The sequence below is a fragment of the Vigna umbellata genome, chromosome 3 (genome assembly GCF_029865625.1).
Source record: "Vigna umbellata cultivar VRB3 chromosome 3, Vumbellata_1.0, whole genome shotgun sequence".
In the NCBI taxonomy this organism is placed as follows: domain Eukaryota; kingdom Viridiplantae; phylum Streptophyta; class Magnoliopsida; order Fabales; family Fabaceae; genus Vigna; species Vigna umbellata.
Window position 1 is genome coordinate 3,211,066 of NC_142167.1, and position 16,578 is coordinate 3,227,643.

The following is a 16,578-nucleotide window of genomic DNA, read 5'->3' on the forward strand; positions in this document are numbered from 1 at the left end:
TTACTAACCATGCTCAATCAACCATAGTTTCGTTTATGTTCAGAATCTCATCTCCTTCTTCAAATATATATCCTCCTTTTATTGTTTTTTTCAAAAGATCTTTCAAGGATTGAAAGATTAAATTATTCGACTTAATTCTTTTTACCATAGAGAAAAACAAAATTATAATTTATGAAGTAAAAATAAAAAGCAAGTAACTAAATCAGTATCCATTTCTTGTATCCAAGTACGATTAAGGAAATGAGGAAAATTCATAATGGTCAGATAGGTTTGGTAAATTGAGAAAGTGTAAATTAAATATAAAACTTAAAGGTTTACAAATTAATTACAAAGTAATCCTTACATAATACTTTATTAACTAATTTGAGAAAAGTACATCACTTGGCCCTTGTGCCAAATAATCAGTGTCTCTATATTGTTGCTGCAAGAAAAGTCCATAGCACAGCTGAAAATCTTCAATATAACTTACTTCTTCATATTCCATTGGTGCATGCTCCATCATCTCATCTCCACAAGGCATCCATGAATTCATCTCATCAAAGGGCAAGGAAGAGATGATGTTCATCTCAGCCCAATGATCAGCCTCACTGTCTGACGTGGAGCAATCTTGATCATCCATTAGAGCTATTTCGGTGTCACTGATCTCTGCCTCCAATGACTGAATCATGCTCACAAGTCTATCATCACCATGATAATACTCTTCTTCCTGTGTTTCTTCCATCAGTGACATGAGAAGAACATTGTTGGCCTCTGAGAACTCCACGCCCAACTCAAACACACACTCTGAGGAAGACATGTTTGTGAAAAAAAGGAGTTTTTGAGTAACCCTTTTTTGTTTGGTTTATGAAAATGGTTAAAGTGAGAGCAATTAAGGTTGTTGGAGATGCAAGATGAGTTTGAAAGGTGAAGAAGGAACCTTTATATAGGCAAAAATAATATATGGTCGCTAATTAATATACATTAAAGGTGGAGTTGCTTTTGTTTTGCTTGCTGATAGTGCATGTAGGCCAAATCACTAATAAACTATGTAGTGAAAGATAAGCTTAGATTCATATAATTGTGCTAAGATATGATTCTGAGATATAAGTTGTGATGGAAAAAATTAATGCTTTGACCCATTGGTGTCTATTTGTCGAGCAGCAATATATAGCATCTGGCTAGCTAATTAATGGTTGCAACAAAAGTGGGCATCAGAAACTAGACAAAATATGCCCACTTAATGGCCAATAATTAAATAACAAACGCAAGAAATTAAAAAAAAAATTAAAGCAAGAACAGCGTTTGAACCGACAAATGTACATTATTGAAAATGAAAGGCTATGAAAGAAATCAATGAGATTTGTGTATGTAGATTTTGAGTTTACGGAGAGTGATGATAAGTTATTGTACACTTGATGTTTACTATTCTATATGTTATGCATAATTGGACTGAATTTGTCTAACATGTATTAAATCTGTCACGGTCACATTTATAATATTATGAAGAATACTATTGTAGAGAATGCCTCAATTTTATCAAAATTGTAGTTCATAATTTAAATTTTAGTGAACGTCTTAATAATCATGCATTTAAATATCTATCTTTATCAAAAGGGTCTCTTCATCTTTAGCTTCAGATTCTCTTCTGGGCAAGTCTGTCTATATCTATAATACTTAGCATTAATAACACATGGATTAAATTTTAAACTCTACAAAATCTAGATGACATTAATTATAAAGGTAATCCCTTTTTTTTTCTTATCTAAATTTCTATTTTCTTTACATCTGTTCTTTTATTGGGATTTTCACAATCAGATGGACTTGAATTAATTTTACCTTCGATATCGTAACTATATCACTACTATATATGATGAGTTTTTACATATGATAGAGATCGAATATGATTTTTATTTATTTTTTCTATATACACAGTCTCCAATATTAATGAATGAACACAGTATTTGGATTTCAATACGAAAGTTTGACAGACAAAATTATTCTTTCTTATTTAAAATTTTCGAAAATTTTCGCCTAATGTTGATTGGTAAAAGCAATTATACAGTTTTATGAATATTGTCAAACACAATCTTTAAGTTATATATGCACCATCAAAATCTTATGTTAGGAAAACTCTTCTTCTTTAAATAATTTTAGTTAATTCATATAAAATACAAGAATAGAGGTAAATTCAGGTATTTTATACTATTCTATTTGAAAATTTATACTTTGTCCCGTTTTTAATAAGTTCAATCTAGCTCCACTAACAAATTAACATTGCAAATGAGTGTTTTTTTAGACCTTAGCGACTTTTAGTTATACAGAGTATTATTTGGATTGCAAACTCCTAAATAAATACAAAATATTATTTGAAACACAATCATTCATATATAACACAATCATTTACACACATGTGTGAATGTGTGTATATGTGTATGTATATAAATATTGAGAAGAAAAATATTACTGTAAATCTTTTAAGAGCCATTGTGAGGTTGTTAGCAAAAGCAGTCCAACCTTGCAACTTAGCAATAGGGCCGATACTGATATAAGGCTCAGTAGCACCATTCTGACTAAAAGAGAGTAAGAAACCACAATATCTTTTGAATTATCACTAGTACAATAAGAACAAAAGGCACCGGTTATTTTTCATTATTGGCATCGGTTCTGCAACTGAGGCATATGTGGGCGAGGTAAAAAGGCCAGATTTTATGCCTCGGTCATGGACTAAGATAAAATCAGATATGAATATGCCTCGGTTCTTAAATAACCGAGGCAGTATCGTTATTTTCTTTTTCAGATGCAACCCGTTTTAGTACGCAACCAGCATCCAGAAATTGTTTCAGTCCTCAACAACCAGAAATTGTTCAGTTCTCAGCAACCAGAAATTGTTCAGTTCTCAACAACCTCAGCAACCAAAAATTGTTTCAGTGGTGGAAGTCATTGTTTTTCAAACAACCGAAAAATCTCAATCCCAATCCAAGATCAAAACAGACCTAACATATGCCAAAATCTACAAAATTTCTTCACTGGGCTGGCGTCAAGAACAATGCCAAAATCTAAAAAATATGAAGAGGCAGACGAACAAGAGTAGATGGACAGCGGTGGATCTGGAGTGGTGGATGGATTGTCGATCTAGGGTGGCGGCTCGCGGTGGATCTGGAGCGGTGGATGAAGATGAAGATATAGAGGGGAAGAATGGCGGAGGTAGCAACGACGGACGGCTCGCCGATCTGGAGCAGCTTGGCGATGGCGATCTGAACCGGTGGATCGAGAGCGACGGAGCCAGCAGCGGCGGAGGCAGATCTGGAGTGGATCTGGAGCGGATCTGGAGCGGATCTGGAGCGGATCTGGAGCGGATCTGGAGCTCGATGAACGACGGCAACACGGTCTTGACCAGGCGACGACAAGGCAGCAACGGGGAGGTCGTGGCGGTAAGGGAGCAGCAGCGGGGAGGCGCGACGGTGAGGCAGTGGTTCGATGGCAGCGAAACACTGTCTTGACCACACATTCAGTTGGTGTGGAGCGTGGAGGGCAGTGTAGCGACGGTGGTTCAGGGACGGTGCAACAGGCAGGCCAGTGCAATGGAGGCAGTAGCGTGGACTCGTCAAGCGAAGCACCAAAGAGCAATGGAGGCAGCGACAATAGTGAGGGAGACGAAGATGAAAGGGAGCGACGAATGAAGCAGAAGAAAATGGAGGGCAGAAGAAAGAGAGCGCGCATTGAAGAGGAGAAATGAAAAATTTTGAATATAGGCCTCGGTTCTCTTCCACCCGAAGCCTATACGGGTATAAAAAAATAAAAATAAACTCTGAAATCACCTTATAGGCCTCGGTTCTCTTCCACCCGAAGCATAAAAGCATTTCCACACCGGTTCTGGAGCAACCGATGTCATAGGACTCGTGACAGACATCACAGAGCAGGTCAAGTGACAGGGAAAAAGGTGATTTTGATAAACTATATGATTCGGTTAGACCTTTAACCGAGGTAATAAGAGCTATATATTGCGGTTCTGCTATGGACCAAGGTAATAAGCTATGCTTCGGTTTTACTTAACCCGAAGCCTATTGTGCGAAGTTAAACGCTCTTTTTTTACTAGTGTATCAGCTTTGAGGAAGGCGTTTGACAGAATCATATTATAAAGATATCTCTGTGAGGTGTCACTTGATCATAGGTTTTGTTAGAGGAATATTCCTTTGTTAGTTTCTATTTCCTCCAAATGCGGTCAGACAATAATTGGCAACCAATACATGTATTTATTTCAGCATAATGAATGAGAATAGTAGCTGGAAAAATTTATTTCTCTCCCCTTATCTCTATAATTTCAAGGAGGTTGCCTTGTCCTCGAATCAAGGTAGTTGTTTTCCTTATCAATTTGGTGCTTTCATTGACCCTTCCAATGTCTGAAATGACCACTCGTTCTAAGACCTCCTCTGATAAAATGGAGGAAGCCATTCTTAAACTTACCACAAACCAGTCAGTTCTTATGGCCAACCACGATGCCCTTAAAACCCAACTTGACCACCTAATATCCCAAATGTCAAACCTATAATCTTCTTCCAGTAATTCCCCAGGTCGTACCTCCCCTCGACCTTTTCACCCACATACCCCTCCCGTAAAGCTCGACGTTCCACGTTTCGATGGTACAAATGTTTCAGGGTGGATTTTCAAAATCTCTCAGTTCTTCGACTACCACGATACTTCAGATGCTGACCACACCCAGATTGCGTCCTTTTACATGGACGGTTCCGCCCTTTGTTGGTACTAGTGGATGCACCGCAACGATATGGTTACATCCTGGCTAGATCTGTTACAAGCGTTAGAAACGCGCTTTGCCCCAACGTACTACGATGACCCTCGAGGCGCCCTTTTCAAACTCACACAATCAAGTACTGTCAATGACTATCTGACTGAGTTTGAGCGTTTAGCCAATCGTATTTTCGGTTAGGCTCCATCCTTCCTCTTAAGCTGCTTTATTTCTGGCCTGACACCCGCATCCGTCGCGAGGTGCAAGCGTTGCAACCCATTTCATTTAACCAAGCGGCAACTTTAGCAAAGTTGCAGGAAGAAAAACTCGCCGATCAACGTCGTTCTAGCGGGAAACCTCCTTTCCCAATATCTCTCTGCCACTCCTCATCTCAAGCTACCACTCAATCAACACAAAACCACCCCCACCCTCCATTGTTACCCACACCCAATCGTACAAACTACAAGAAATTAACCCATGAGGAGATGCTAGCTCGTAGAGAAAAGGGTCTCTGTTACAATTGCGATGAGAAGTTTAGTCCTAGGCATAAGTGCAAAGCTCGCTTCTTCCTCCTTGTGGCTGAGGAAGCTGATGATGATGCTCGTCTGGAACTTTCTCCTTCTGATTTGGCCCCTTCGTTGTCAGAAGAGGATAATAATTCTTCCTTCGAAGACCAAATCAGTTTCAACGCTCTTTGAGATCAAGTTGTTCGCTTCCTTGCTCTGGCAACTGAACCCATTACTACTTTACGCGTCATGATTGGAAATGGGTCTGAAATTGAATGCTATAAGCTCTGCCGCAATGTGCACTTGTTGATACAGGGCCAAACTTTTATTACAGACCTTCATGTATTACCCATCAGTGGAGCTGATGTGGTCCTCGGGATACAATGGCTCCAAACATTGGGCCCAGTGATGACTGATTATGCAAAGCTAACTATGCAATTTATTAAAGATGGCAAATCTGTTGATCTCAAAGCTGACGCCCCCACCAAGCCCATTGACATTACGGTCCAACAATTGAAACGCCTTTTACAAACAAATGTTGGGGTTGCTTTTTTCCACTTACAGGTCTTGTCGTCCTCAACGCATATTACCGCATCACCCTCTTCCCCTCCTTCACACACCTGCCCACAAATTCACTCTCTTCTCCTCAAAGTTTCCTCCCTTTTCCATACACCCACTTCCCTTCCCCCACAACTCCTCATTGATCATGCCATTCACTTGCTTCCCAATTCCACCCTAGTGAACGTCCGTCCTTACTGTTACCCCAATTATCAGAAAGTTGAAATTGAAACCCAAGTTGAATTCATGCTCCAATTTGGTCTCATTCAACCCAATCGTAGCCCTTTCTCCTCACCAGTCCTTTTAGTAAAAAAGAAGGACAGAAGTTGGCGTTTTTGCGTAGATTATCGAGCCCTCAATGCTATCACGGTCAAGCATGCTTCCTTCCTATTTTACATCATTCAAGGTAGCTCAACTCTTCTTAGATATGGTTTGCAAATACCACGAATTTCCTCGCAGCCTAGTCTCAGATCGGGATCCGATTTTCATCAGTAAATTCTAGCGTGAGCTCTTCCGTTTTTGTGGCACTAAACTCCGCATGAGCACCTCTTATCACCCTGAAACTGACGGGCAGACAGAAGTCTTAAGCAGGGCCCTGAAGTAGTACCTACGAGCATTTTTCCATGATCATCCAACTCACTGGGGTAAATTCCTAACTCTTGCTGAATGGTCTTATAACACTACTGTTCATTCTTCCACTGGTCTTTCTCCTTATCAAGTCACTTAGGGCAAACCACCTCCATCCATTCCTCATTACCTCACCAGCTCTTCTTCGGTGGAGGCCGTGGATTCTCTACTCACTACTCGCCAAGATGTGTTGGACGCTCTAACTAGAAAGCTTAAAAAGACTCAATAACAGATGAAATTATATGCAGATAGTGAAAGACGCCTTCTTGAATTTTCAGTTGGAGATTGGGTTTATGTCCGCTTACGTCCTTACCGCCAAGGTTCACTTCGAGGATCTCCTCATCATAAATTGGCAAAACATTTTTACGGACCATTCCGTATTACCAAACATGTTGGTCCTGTTGCTTATCGGTTGGACCTTCCTGCAAATTCCAAAATTCACCCTGTTTTTCATTGCTCCTTGTTGAAGTTGCACATTGGCCCATTCACCACACCACCGAGTCCTCTCCCTTTGATGGCACACAACAACAATTCAGTCATTGAACCACTTGCGATGCTTGATTCGAAATTAGATACTACCACTGATCCCCTTACTAAGATGGTCCTCGTACAATGGATGGGTCTTGCTCCCGAGGATGCAAGCTGGGAGGTATTTTCACCTTGAGAACAAGGTGACTCTCCCTGACGTAGGTAATGTTAGCAAAAGCAGTCCAGCCTTGCAACTTAGCAATAGGGCCGATACTGATATAAGGCCCAGTAGCACCATTCTGACTAAAAGAGAGAGTAAGAAAATCTTTTCGATTATCAGCTTTGAGGAAGACGTTTGACAGAATCATATTATAAAGATATCTTTGTGAGGTGTCACTTGATCATAGGTTCTGTTAGGGGAATATTCCTTTGTTAGTTTCTATTTCCTCCAAATGCGGTCAGCCAATGATTGATAACCAATACATGTATTTATTTTAGCAGAATGAATGAGAATAGTAGTTGAAAAAATTTATTTCTCTCCCCTTATCTCTATAATTTCAAGGAGGTTGCCTTGTCCTCGAATCAAGGTAGTTGTTTTTCTTATCAAAGGTCTTGCAATGTTCTTTTTCTTCGACTTCCATCTCCCCATGTTCATGCTTAGGGATTCATTAAATTCCCTTCATGCAACATAAAATCATTATATAATCTTTACGCATGCAATTCTCTTATACATGACATGACTTATGAAATCTAGGTCAAATAACTTTTTCTCACAGTGTAGTACAACACATGATCTAACAAGACTGATTGTCTTTGCAAAATTGTCCTTTTACACTTTCTAAAAAGTTGTTTGTGTGAGCAATATAAACACGTTCCTCAGAATATTTTTTATGTAGACAATTCATTACGTGATCTTTTTCTAAGAAATGAAGAGACAAACATTGTCTACAAGCATAAAACTAACATTTATAAATGTTTGACATTTACTATAAACGCTTTAGACTATGTATACTTATCGGTCGTCCAAGCAAAGATTTATTGGATGAAATATTCATACACAATGTTGTGTGTTTATCTGGCCACAAGAAGCACTTGTATCTACCCAGATTTAATACTTATAATCATGTTTTATACTTTGGTGTTAAGAACATAATCAAAACAAAAATATAAGATTTGATGAACTTTCACTAGTGCAAAAAAGAACTTTGACTTTGGTGTTTTTTTGTCTTTAACGTCCAAAAAGATATCAATATCATATCAGGAGACGTTAATTAACGTGAAAAAAAACAACGTTGATTGACGTTGGAAATTACATTTTTCGACGTTAATTAACATTGGAAAATGATAATTTTCGACATTAATATTTATTTTTACAACTTTACAAGTTTGAAAAGTAAAAAACTATAGCAAATGTAGTCCACTTTTGACATTTTATATAACTAGAACTGAAGTTTGAACTATGAACAAAAGCTATCACAAATGAATGGTGTTATAGTGAATAGTATATTAACTATTTATTAGTATTTTCTTTTTTGTAATTTTTTTTACCACTTCTTAGAACTCCTATTTCAGAGGAAAATCCCAGGAGCCCTTATGTTTAGTATATGTAAAGTATAAACATTATTTAGAAAGTCAATTGCGATAGTTTTTTTAAAATTTAGGATACGTCCACTAAAATAGAAACCATCCGACTAATTAAACCTTTTAGTTTTGATCCTAAATTTTTGAAAAAAAAAGTTTCAATCTTTAAACATATATTTCGAGGATTAAAAATAATTTTAAATTCTAAATATTTATCCTAAATGTTAAGTGAAGTATGTAAACCTCATTTTAGTTCCCTTAATTTGGAATGATATTTTTTTTTTCAATTTTTAAGGACTTTTAAAAAAAATTGAATACCAAAATTAAAATTACTCCAGATATATATTGACTAAAAATGTAAATAAATTATTAAAATAAAGATTTTATTTTTTTTTATCATTGGTTAACAGGTAAAATAATTTGTTGTTACAATAGCTATATTTTGTATCAAGATGATCACAATTTTTAAAATTGTGATTGCAAATTTAGAAATTGTGATTGAAAATTTAGATAGGGCTATACAAGGATATTAGAATGAGTGAACCCAATTCACTAGTTCACTATAGATTAAGCTAAAAATAAGTCAACTTAATAGTTGACATTTTGATGAATTGACTCATCATGGGTTAATAAGTTTGTGGGTTGATTCACTTAAAATATTTAGTTTTTTTATTTATTTTATATATTTGTTACAGTACAATCAAAGTGGATTGGCTTGGTTCATTATTTTATAGTACTAATAAAAATATTTATCTATTTCATCAAATAATATTATACATGGCTTAATTACTCGTCTAATCCCTGTTTTCGCCGAAAAGTTTGAAGTTAGTCCCACTTTCATTTTTGTTTTAATTGTATTCCAATTTTTGAAAAAAATATCTCAATTAGATCATTTAAAAAAAATGCTAACTCAATTAATGATGTGACACGTGTTAATATGTGATTTTTTTAATAAAAATTTGTGTTGCCACGTGTTAGGTTTATAATGTGATACGTGACCTTATCAATACTACTTGATAGGACAATACCATAGGTAAGTGTTGATGATCTTGATTTCAATTTATATATATTGTTAAAATAAGTCATTTTTATATAGGCTTGATATTCGTTTTTGTTTGATATTGGGTTTCCTATCAATAAAAAATCAACATTGAAACAACTGCAACTTGAATTTGGTTACTATGAATTGATTAAATTAATGTCCAAAGTTTGGGTCTTATTAGAGAAACATATTTGATGACCAAATACTAGTATAAATAGATGTCCAAAAATATTCAATGATAATCCATCATCCACCACATCAATCTTATTTGCAACAAAATGAGTGATGAAAAAGGTTAAGAATTCTTCAAAGAAATAACATTATTAGGTTGTTGCCTGAATCTTTCTATTTAGAAACACCATGTTGTTTTTAACATCCTTCGTCATTATTGGGGCTCACAAAAGAAAGCCATAGGTTGAACACAAATTAACCAATCTGTTGGGGATTCATTAAGAACACAAATTATAAAATTGTTGCAAATCCCAAGCATTAAACCACAACGTGTTGGCCACATGATCCATAGTTGTCGAAGCTACAGGCCAGCATGCACAGAGACACCTAAATCTTTGAGTATTTCATTTTCATATGATAGAAATAAACGCAATACCTAACACATGAATTAAAGACTTTCTCCCTAAAACAAGAAGACATATATGGGTAAGTAATCATAAATGTAAACTTGCGTGGAGATGGGACTAGTCGTGCAAGTTTTGGTTTCACACCAAACGAACACCCACGTGGGTGCCTCGTGTGCATATCCCTCTAAGAACTACTTCAACGTACGTCCCTTCTGTGCATGCCGGTGGTTCATGTATTGGACGCATCTTCAATCAAGCTTTTTCTTTCCAAAGAGATTTTAAGCACCACACAACAATTATTTTCCCACCACCCACTTGACATATCATATTCCACTGCCGCATCCTATTCAAAAACTCATACATCAAAATTATCCTTATATTATATATAAAAAATTATCATATTGATTAAAAATAATAAAACTAAATACTATATGTTTTGGATATAGGGTCGAGAATCTCTACAAAACACGTCTTCACACTTTATTCCAAATTAACTTAAGTAACCTATATATCTCAGTCCCAAATCCTTCCTTGTTCACGTTCTAAACCGTCCGGAATATCTGTTAAAGGCACTCTCATGCTCAAGTCAATAATTAGTCTAATATGATATCAGAGTAAAATCTTAAATTCACAATAAATGAATCCACCACCTTCTTACCTTTGATTGATCTGAGATTAGTAAAACCTTAATCATAGTCCAAAATCATTAAACAATGTTTATCCGTAATCTTGATTTGACGTGATATTTAAGAGTGGTTGGTGCTACGGAATGTCTGCTCGACTTCCCTTCCTCCTTGATCACTTGATTGACGGACTACTTATTCTTGACTTGCGACTTGTGGACTACTTGGTCTATCGAGTATCTCTAACACTCTCATTCGATCGGTTTCGTAAATTGTTAATCATTCGGTAAATTATATAAAAAAAACTCATAAACTTATTATCTTAAAATAATAAATAAAAATAACACATAATATAATTATAACAACCACCACGTAGATAAATTTATTGTTTAAAATTTTGGATCGAAAATTCTGACAATTGTAGCTTGCACCCAAATTATCTCACTTTAAGAAGCCCTCTAGAAAAATCCCGTCATAATATGTTGTATTTGTTATGAAATATACTTGAAAAGATAACAGTTTATGACAGATACAGACAGGTATAGTAAGCTTTGATGCCGTACAAGACATGACTCAGTAGAACATATTGAGTTTGATTTGTAGCTAGTGCTGGTCCACTATAATTCTGATAATTCTCTCTCAACATTCTAGCTAGTGTTTGTGGTCGAGGAAACTCAATGGTTGGGTGGGGTATTCATTCCATACACCCCTTTATCGTTTTCTATTATATTTCCATTACAAGTATAATAATAGAGGTCTCTTTTATAGGGTGTCTACAGAAGAAAAGATAATTTCATTCTTCAACATGCAACAATTTTGACATTGAAATTTCCTATAATCAAGAATCAAATCATTTCACATCCTTCTCTAACATCGTCACATTGAGGTTTCCAACCCATAGCCGACACTCCTACAAAAGTATTAATCATGGGTGGTTCCTACAAATTCCTTTCAAAAAAATATTGCATTACTTAATTATTGGTCATTCGGTGGGCATATTGTCTGGTTTCTGATGCCCCACTGTTGCAACCTTTAGTGGGTGCATTATGGCTATACCCTAATACCATATATTGACCACCCCAATGCCCTGTTGCTCCACATCTAGACATCAATGTGGGTCAAACAATTAATAGTTTTTTCATCACAATTATACAGATATTTCCTTAGCCACAGTTCTATGAATCTTATCTATTGACCTAGAGTACCAACAAGAAAAACAAAAAAGCAACTCCACCTTTAATGTATATATTAATTAGTGACCATATATTATTTTTGCCTATATAAAGGTTCCTTCTTCACCTTTCAAACTCATCTTGCATCTCCAACAACCTTAATTGCTCTCACTTTAACCATTTTCATAAACCAAACAAAAAAGGGTTACTCAAAAACTCCTTTTTTTCACAAACATGTCTTCCTCAGAGTGTGTGTTTGAGTTGGGCGTGGAGTTCTCAGAGGCCAACAATGTTCTTCTCATGTCACTGATGGAAGAAACACAGGAGGAAGAGTATTATCATGGTGATGATAGACTTGTGAGTATGATTCAGTCATTGGAGGCTGAGATCGGTGACACCGAAATAGCTCAAATGGATGATCAAGATTGCTCCACGTCAGACAGTGAGGCTGATCATTGGGCTGAGATGAACATCATCTCTTCCTTACCCTTTGATGAGATGAATTCATGGATGCCTTGTGGAGATGAGATGATGGAGCATGCACCAATGGAATATGAAGAAGCAAGTTATATTGAAGATTTTCAGCTGTGCTATGGACTTTTCTTGCAGCAACAATATAGAGAAACTAATTATTTTGAACAAGGGCCAAGTGATGTACTTTTCTCAAATTAATTAACATATAGCAGATCATACTTGGAAAGAGAAGATGATTAACATGGTTTTCTAGCTACTTTATAATTAATTTTTGGAGGTGTCTTTTAAGTACATGTTAATGCCAAACTTTTTATTTTTATCTTTTGTTCTTTTTCTTCCTTTAATTTCATGTAATTACCTAGCTGAAAAATAATTAGAATGAATTTCTCTCCGTTACTCGATCATACTGGCATATAAGAAATATAGAGAGAGAGAGATAGATAGATAGTAGTGATATTTAATTCCTGAGTAGTAGATATTGTTTTTTTTTATAATATGAATTAATAAGAATTCTGCGAATCACATAAACTTCACCGTATCAATTCCTAGTGACTTGTTAGCTTTTATAATTTTAGTTTATTAAATTAATAATTTGTGTTTCCTTCGTGGGAAAATAGAATTAAATTGAAATAAATCAATGTTAGAACGAATCATCAAATTGCTTTTAAAACAAAGAACAATACGCAATATACTTTGAATTTTACAAAACAAAATAGTAAACTTTACAAAACAAAACAAAACAAAAAAAAAATATCAAATTTACCTTTGACAACAATATAATAAACGTATTAGAAGAAGAAAATGATAAGGAAAAAAAAAGAACAACATATTAAAACGAAAAAATAAATTGAGAAAAAACAAAAACCATAAATCTTGATTTCTAAATTCTTTAAAACAAACGTTTTTAAGCTCTCAATTTTAAACAACTTATTTATTTTTTTAACTCAAACTAAACCTTGTCCATAGGGCTTTTATGCACATTTTGTTACTATGAATTCTTTTATGAATGAACTTCCGTGGGTTATTGTTACCTTAAAGTGTATTATCAAAGTCAAATCCTTTAAATTTCTTTATAATCTAACTTATCTGAATTTGTTGCAATTTTTCTATTCCTATAACTATATTGTTACTCACACAAAAGACTATGTCTGGTATTATGTTGAAAGAAAACAACATATATAAATTTATATTTAATCTATAATATACATAAATTTATGTTTGATATACAAACAATCGACAAAAGTTTTTGTTTACCTGTATCGAAATTTAGGTATGTTATCACATGAACAAACATTAATTTACATCAGTTGATACCAATAAACGTAAATTTATGTTTATTAATGTTATAATAAACATAAATTTTATAGTTTTTTTTTAAATTGAATTGATTTTGATATAAAACCAAAACTTAAAAATTCGAAAATATCGGTAACAAGATATATATTTCAAATATAGCATTTATAATATATTTTATAAAATAAAAAATGAATATATAAGGAATAAAAAAGATAATTAACTTAAAAGAAAAAACTAGTAAAAATCTAATTTTATTAAATGTTTAAGAGATAGCTTGTCTATTCTTTTCTTATTTCAATCATGTGTTTTGATATTGGTGAGGAATCACCAAATTAATATCTAAAACAATGATACAATGTTAACATAAACAGAGTTCTTCAGATTATATAATTTACACACTAGTTATAAGTGTTTACATACCTCTTTTTAATTATATATGAATCATGTCTAACGATACTTTTGATCTAATATATGACATAATACTCACATTCAAAAGAATTATTTTGTTTATTACATTAAGATAACAAAAATAAAAAATTATTACCATATAACTTTCATGCAAACAATTAATTTAAGCGTGATTTCTAACCTTAGAATATATATATTGAATTTGTCTTTTACTCCTATTTAATAATTGGTTTGCTAATGAAAACATGCTAATCATAATTGTTATATACTAATTGAATATTATAAAAGTTATAACATTACTTTTGTAAAAGTTTTTTGTTTCATAGTTTAGTTTCTTATAAATGGAACAAAATCAAACAATGAGAATTTTTTTATGGTTAATGACTATTAATTGTCAATGAAACTTGCAACAAAGGAGAAATTGCTAGTTGAATAACTTAAAAGAGATTTATTGAATAAGACTAACCCTTTATATAATTGTTCCTAATGATTAATCTTTCAGATAAATTTCCGTTTTCTGTCTTATAAGAATTTAGGCACGGTTTCTTTAATAAAAAATTATTGTTCATTATTTATTGATCTGATTCATAAATCTAACAAAACTTGCTTTCGATGAGAAACATATAAAGGTTATGATGATTTTCATAGCCATAAGGATTTAATTGCATGATTAACTATAAAGTTTTCCATCATAATTCTGCATTAAATATTATACACACGAGTCTAATTTATTAGGTTCAGGTACTTATATGTACGTTAATAAATATGAAATCTGCAGTAACTATGATGCTTTGTTTTTTTTTCTTTGATTTTTAGTCTGCTGTAACTTATACATCAGCCTCATACACTCCATTGACAAATCAAAATCAATTCCTCCTTGATTTCTATCATGTTTTGCCTTTCAGTATCAATCGTATATATCTTTGTCTGTTCAAAACACTGTTCATATGCATTTATTGTTTTTTTAATATCTCGTGCATGTTACTTAATTATTGGTCACAAAGTACAAATACACACACATATTATGTCTAGTTTCTGATTTTGATGCAACCATTAATTAGGTTGTCAGATATCAGATATTGCTCATGAGCTGGAATGGCTTGATTTGTTGCTCGACAAGTAGACACAAATGGGACAAAAGTATTAATTTTTTCCACAATTATATGAATCTTATCTTCTCACTGCATAATTTATCTTTCATATATAGAGTGGCAACAAGCAAGGGCTATTATTTGTTTATATAAAGGTCCCTTTTTAACCTTTCAAACTCATCTTGCATTTGCAACAACCTTAATTGCTCTCACTTTAACCATTTTCATAAACCAAAGACAAAAGGGTTACTCAAAAACTCCTTTTTTTTCACAAACATGTCTTCCTCAGAGTGTGTGTTTGAGTTGGGCGTGGAGTTCTCAGAGGCCAACAATGTTCTTCTCATGGCACTGATGGAAGAAACACAGGAAGAAGAGTATTATCATGGTGATGATAGACTTGTGAGCATGATTCAGTCATTGGAGGCAGAGATCAGTGACACCGAAATAGCTCAAATAGATGATCAAGATTGCTCCACGTCAGACAGCAAGGCTGATCATTGGACTGAGATGAACATCATCTCTTCCTTGCCCTTTGATGAGATGAATTCATGGATGCCTTGTGGAGATGAGATGATGGAGCATGCACCAATGGAATATGAAGAAGCAAGTTATATTGAAGACTTTCAGCTGTGCTATAGACTTTTCTTGCAGCAACAATATAGAGACACTGATTATTTGGCACAAGGGCCAAGTGATGTACTTTTCTCAAATTAGTTAATAAAGTACTATGTAAGAAAACAGAAGATATAAGATGGATTACTTTGTAATTAATTTGTAAACCTTTTAATTTTATCTTTAGTTTACTTTTTCTCCATTTACCAAACCTATATATATATATATATATATATATATATATATATGAACATTATGATTTTTCCTCATTTCCTCAACCCTAGTTGGATGCAAGAAATGATACTGCTTTAGAGTTTAGTTGCTTTTTATTTTTAGTTTTCTTAAAATTATATATCTTGATAGCGCAAAACACACTCAGTTCTTGATCAATTAAGTTTTCCTATACGACTAATATTACAAGATACAATTGAGCATTCTTTTGATTGTTAAGGTTGACTACATGATGGAAATAATGGGTTTTAGTAACAAATGGATGAATGGGATAAAAGAGTGTTTGGAGTATGCCATAATCTCAATTCTTGTAATTGGTAGTCCAACAAAAGAATTTATTCTAGTAAAAGGTCTTAGGAAGGAGACTCTTTATCTCCTTTCTTGTTCCTAATTTGGTGGAATGGTGAGGATGACAAATAAACAATTATCATAAGGAGTTAAGGTAGGGAAAAGGAAGGCAATAGTGAATATGTTATAATTTGCGGACGACACTTTATGTATATGTCAGGAAAAACACAATATTATGGTTATTGAGAGCATTTTGAGGTGTTTTAAGCTTGAGACTAGACTAAAGATGAATTTCTCAAA

At 34.1% G+C, this 16,578-nt stretch overlaps 4 protein-coding genes across 4 annotated transcripts; 3 read left to right on the plus strand and 1 right to left on the minus strand.

Annotated features, from left to right (window-relative positions):
• Positions 1-241: 241 nt before the first annotated feature.
• Positions 242-877, minus strand: LOC124844784 (uncharacterized). Its single transcript, XM_047321791.2, has one exon. It carries the CDS (start codon positions 794-796, stop codon positions 359-361), a length of 438 nt encoding a protein of 145 aa, XP_047177747.1. The 5' UTR covers positions 797-877; the 3' UTR covers positions 242-358.
• Positions 878-6,646: 5,769 nt separating this feature from the next.
• LOC148201417 (uncharacterized) lies at positions 6,647-7,078 on the plus strand. The gene has a single exon (XM_088108883.1). The coding sequence runs from the start codon at positions 6,647-6,649 to the stop codon at positions 7,076-7,078; it is 432 nt and encodes a 143-aa protein (XP_087965009.1).
• Positions 7,079-12,006: 4,928 nt separating this feature from the next.
• On the plus strand, positions 12,007-12,673 carry LOC124844791 (uncharacterized). The gene has a single exon (XM_047321800.2). It carries the CDS (start codon positions 12,113-12,115, stop codon positions 12,548-12,550), a length of 438 nt encoding a protein of 145 aa, XP_047177756.2. The 5' UTR covers positions 12,007-12,112; the 3' UTR covers positions 12,551-12,673.
• Positions 12,674-15,312: 2,639 nt separating this feature from the next.
• Positions 15,313-15,960, plus strand: LOC124844790 (uncharacterized). Its single transcript, XM_047321798.2, has one exon. It carries the CDS (start codon positions 15,424-15,426, stop codon positions 15,859-15,861), a length of 438 nt encoding a protein of 145 aa, XP_047177754.1. The 5' UTR covers positions 15,313-15,423; the 3' UTR covers positions 15,862-15,960.
• The last annotated feature ends 618 nt before the right edge of the window (positions 15,961-16,578 follow it).

Coding starts and splice junctions, on each gene's coding strand:
- LOC124844784 (XM_047321791.2), bottom strand. CDS start 796: ATGTCTTCCTCAGAGTGTGTGTTTGAGTTGGGCGTGGAGTTCTCAGAG.
- LOC148201417 (XM_088108883.1), top strand. CDS start 6,647: ATGAAATTATATGCAGATAGTGAAAGACGCCTTCTTGAATTTTCAGTT.
- LOC124844791 (XM_047321800.2), top strand. CDS start 12,113: ATGTCTTCCTCAGAGTGTGTGTTTGAGTTGGGCGTGGAGTTCTCAGAG.
- LOC124844790 (XM_047321798.2), top strand. CDS start 15,424: ATGTCTTCCTCAGAGTGTGTGTTTGAGTTGGGCGTGGAGTTCTCAGAG.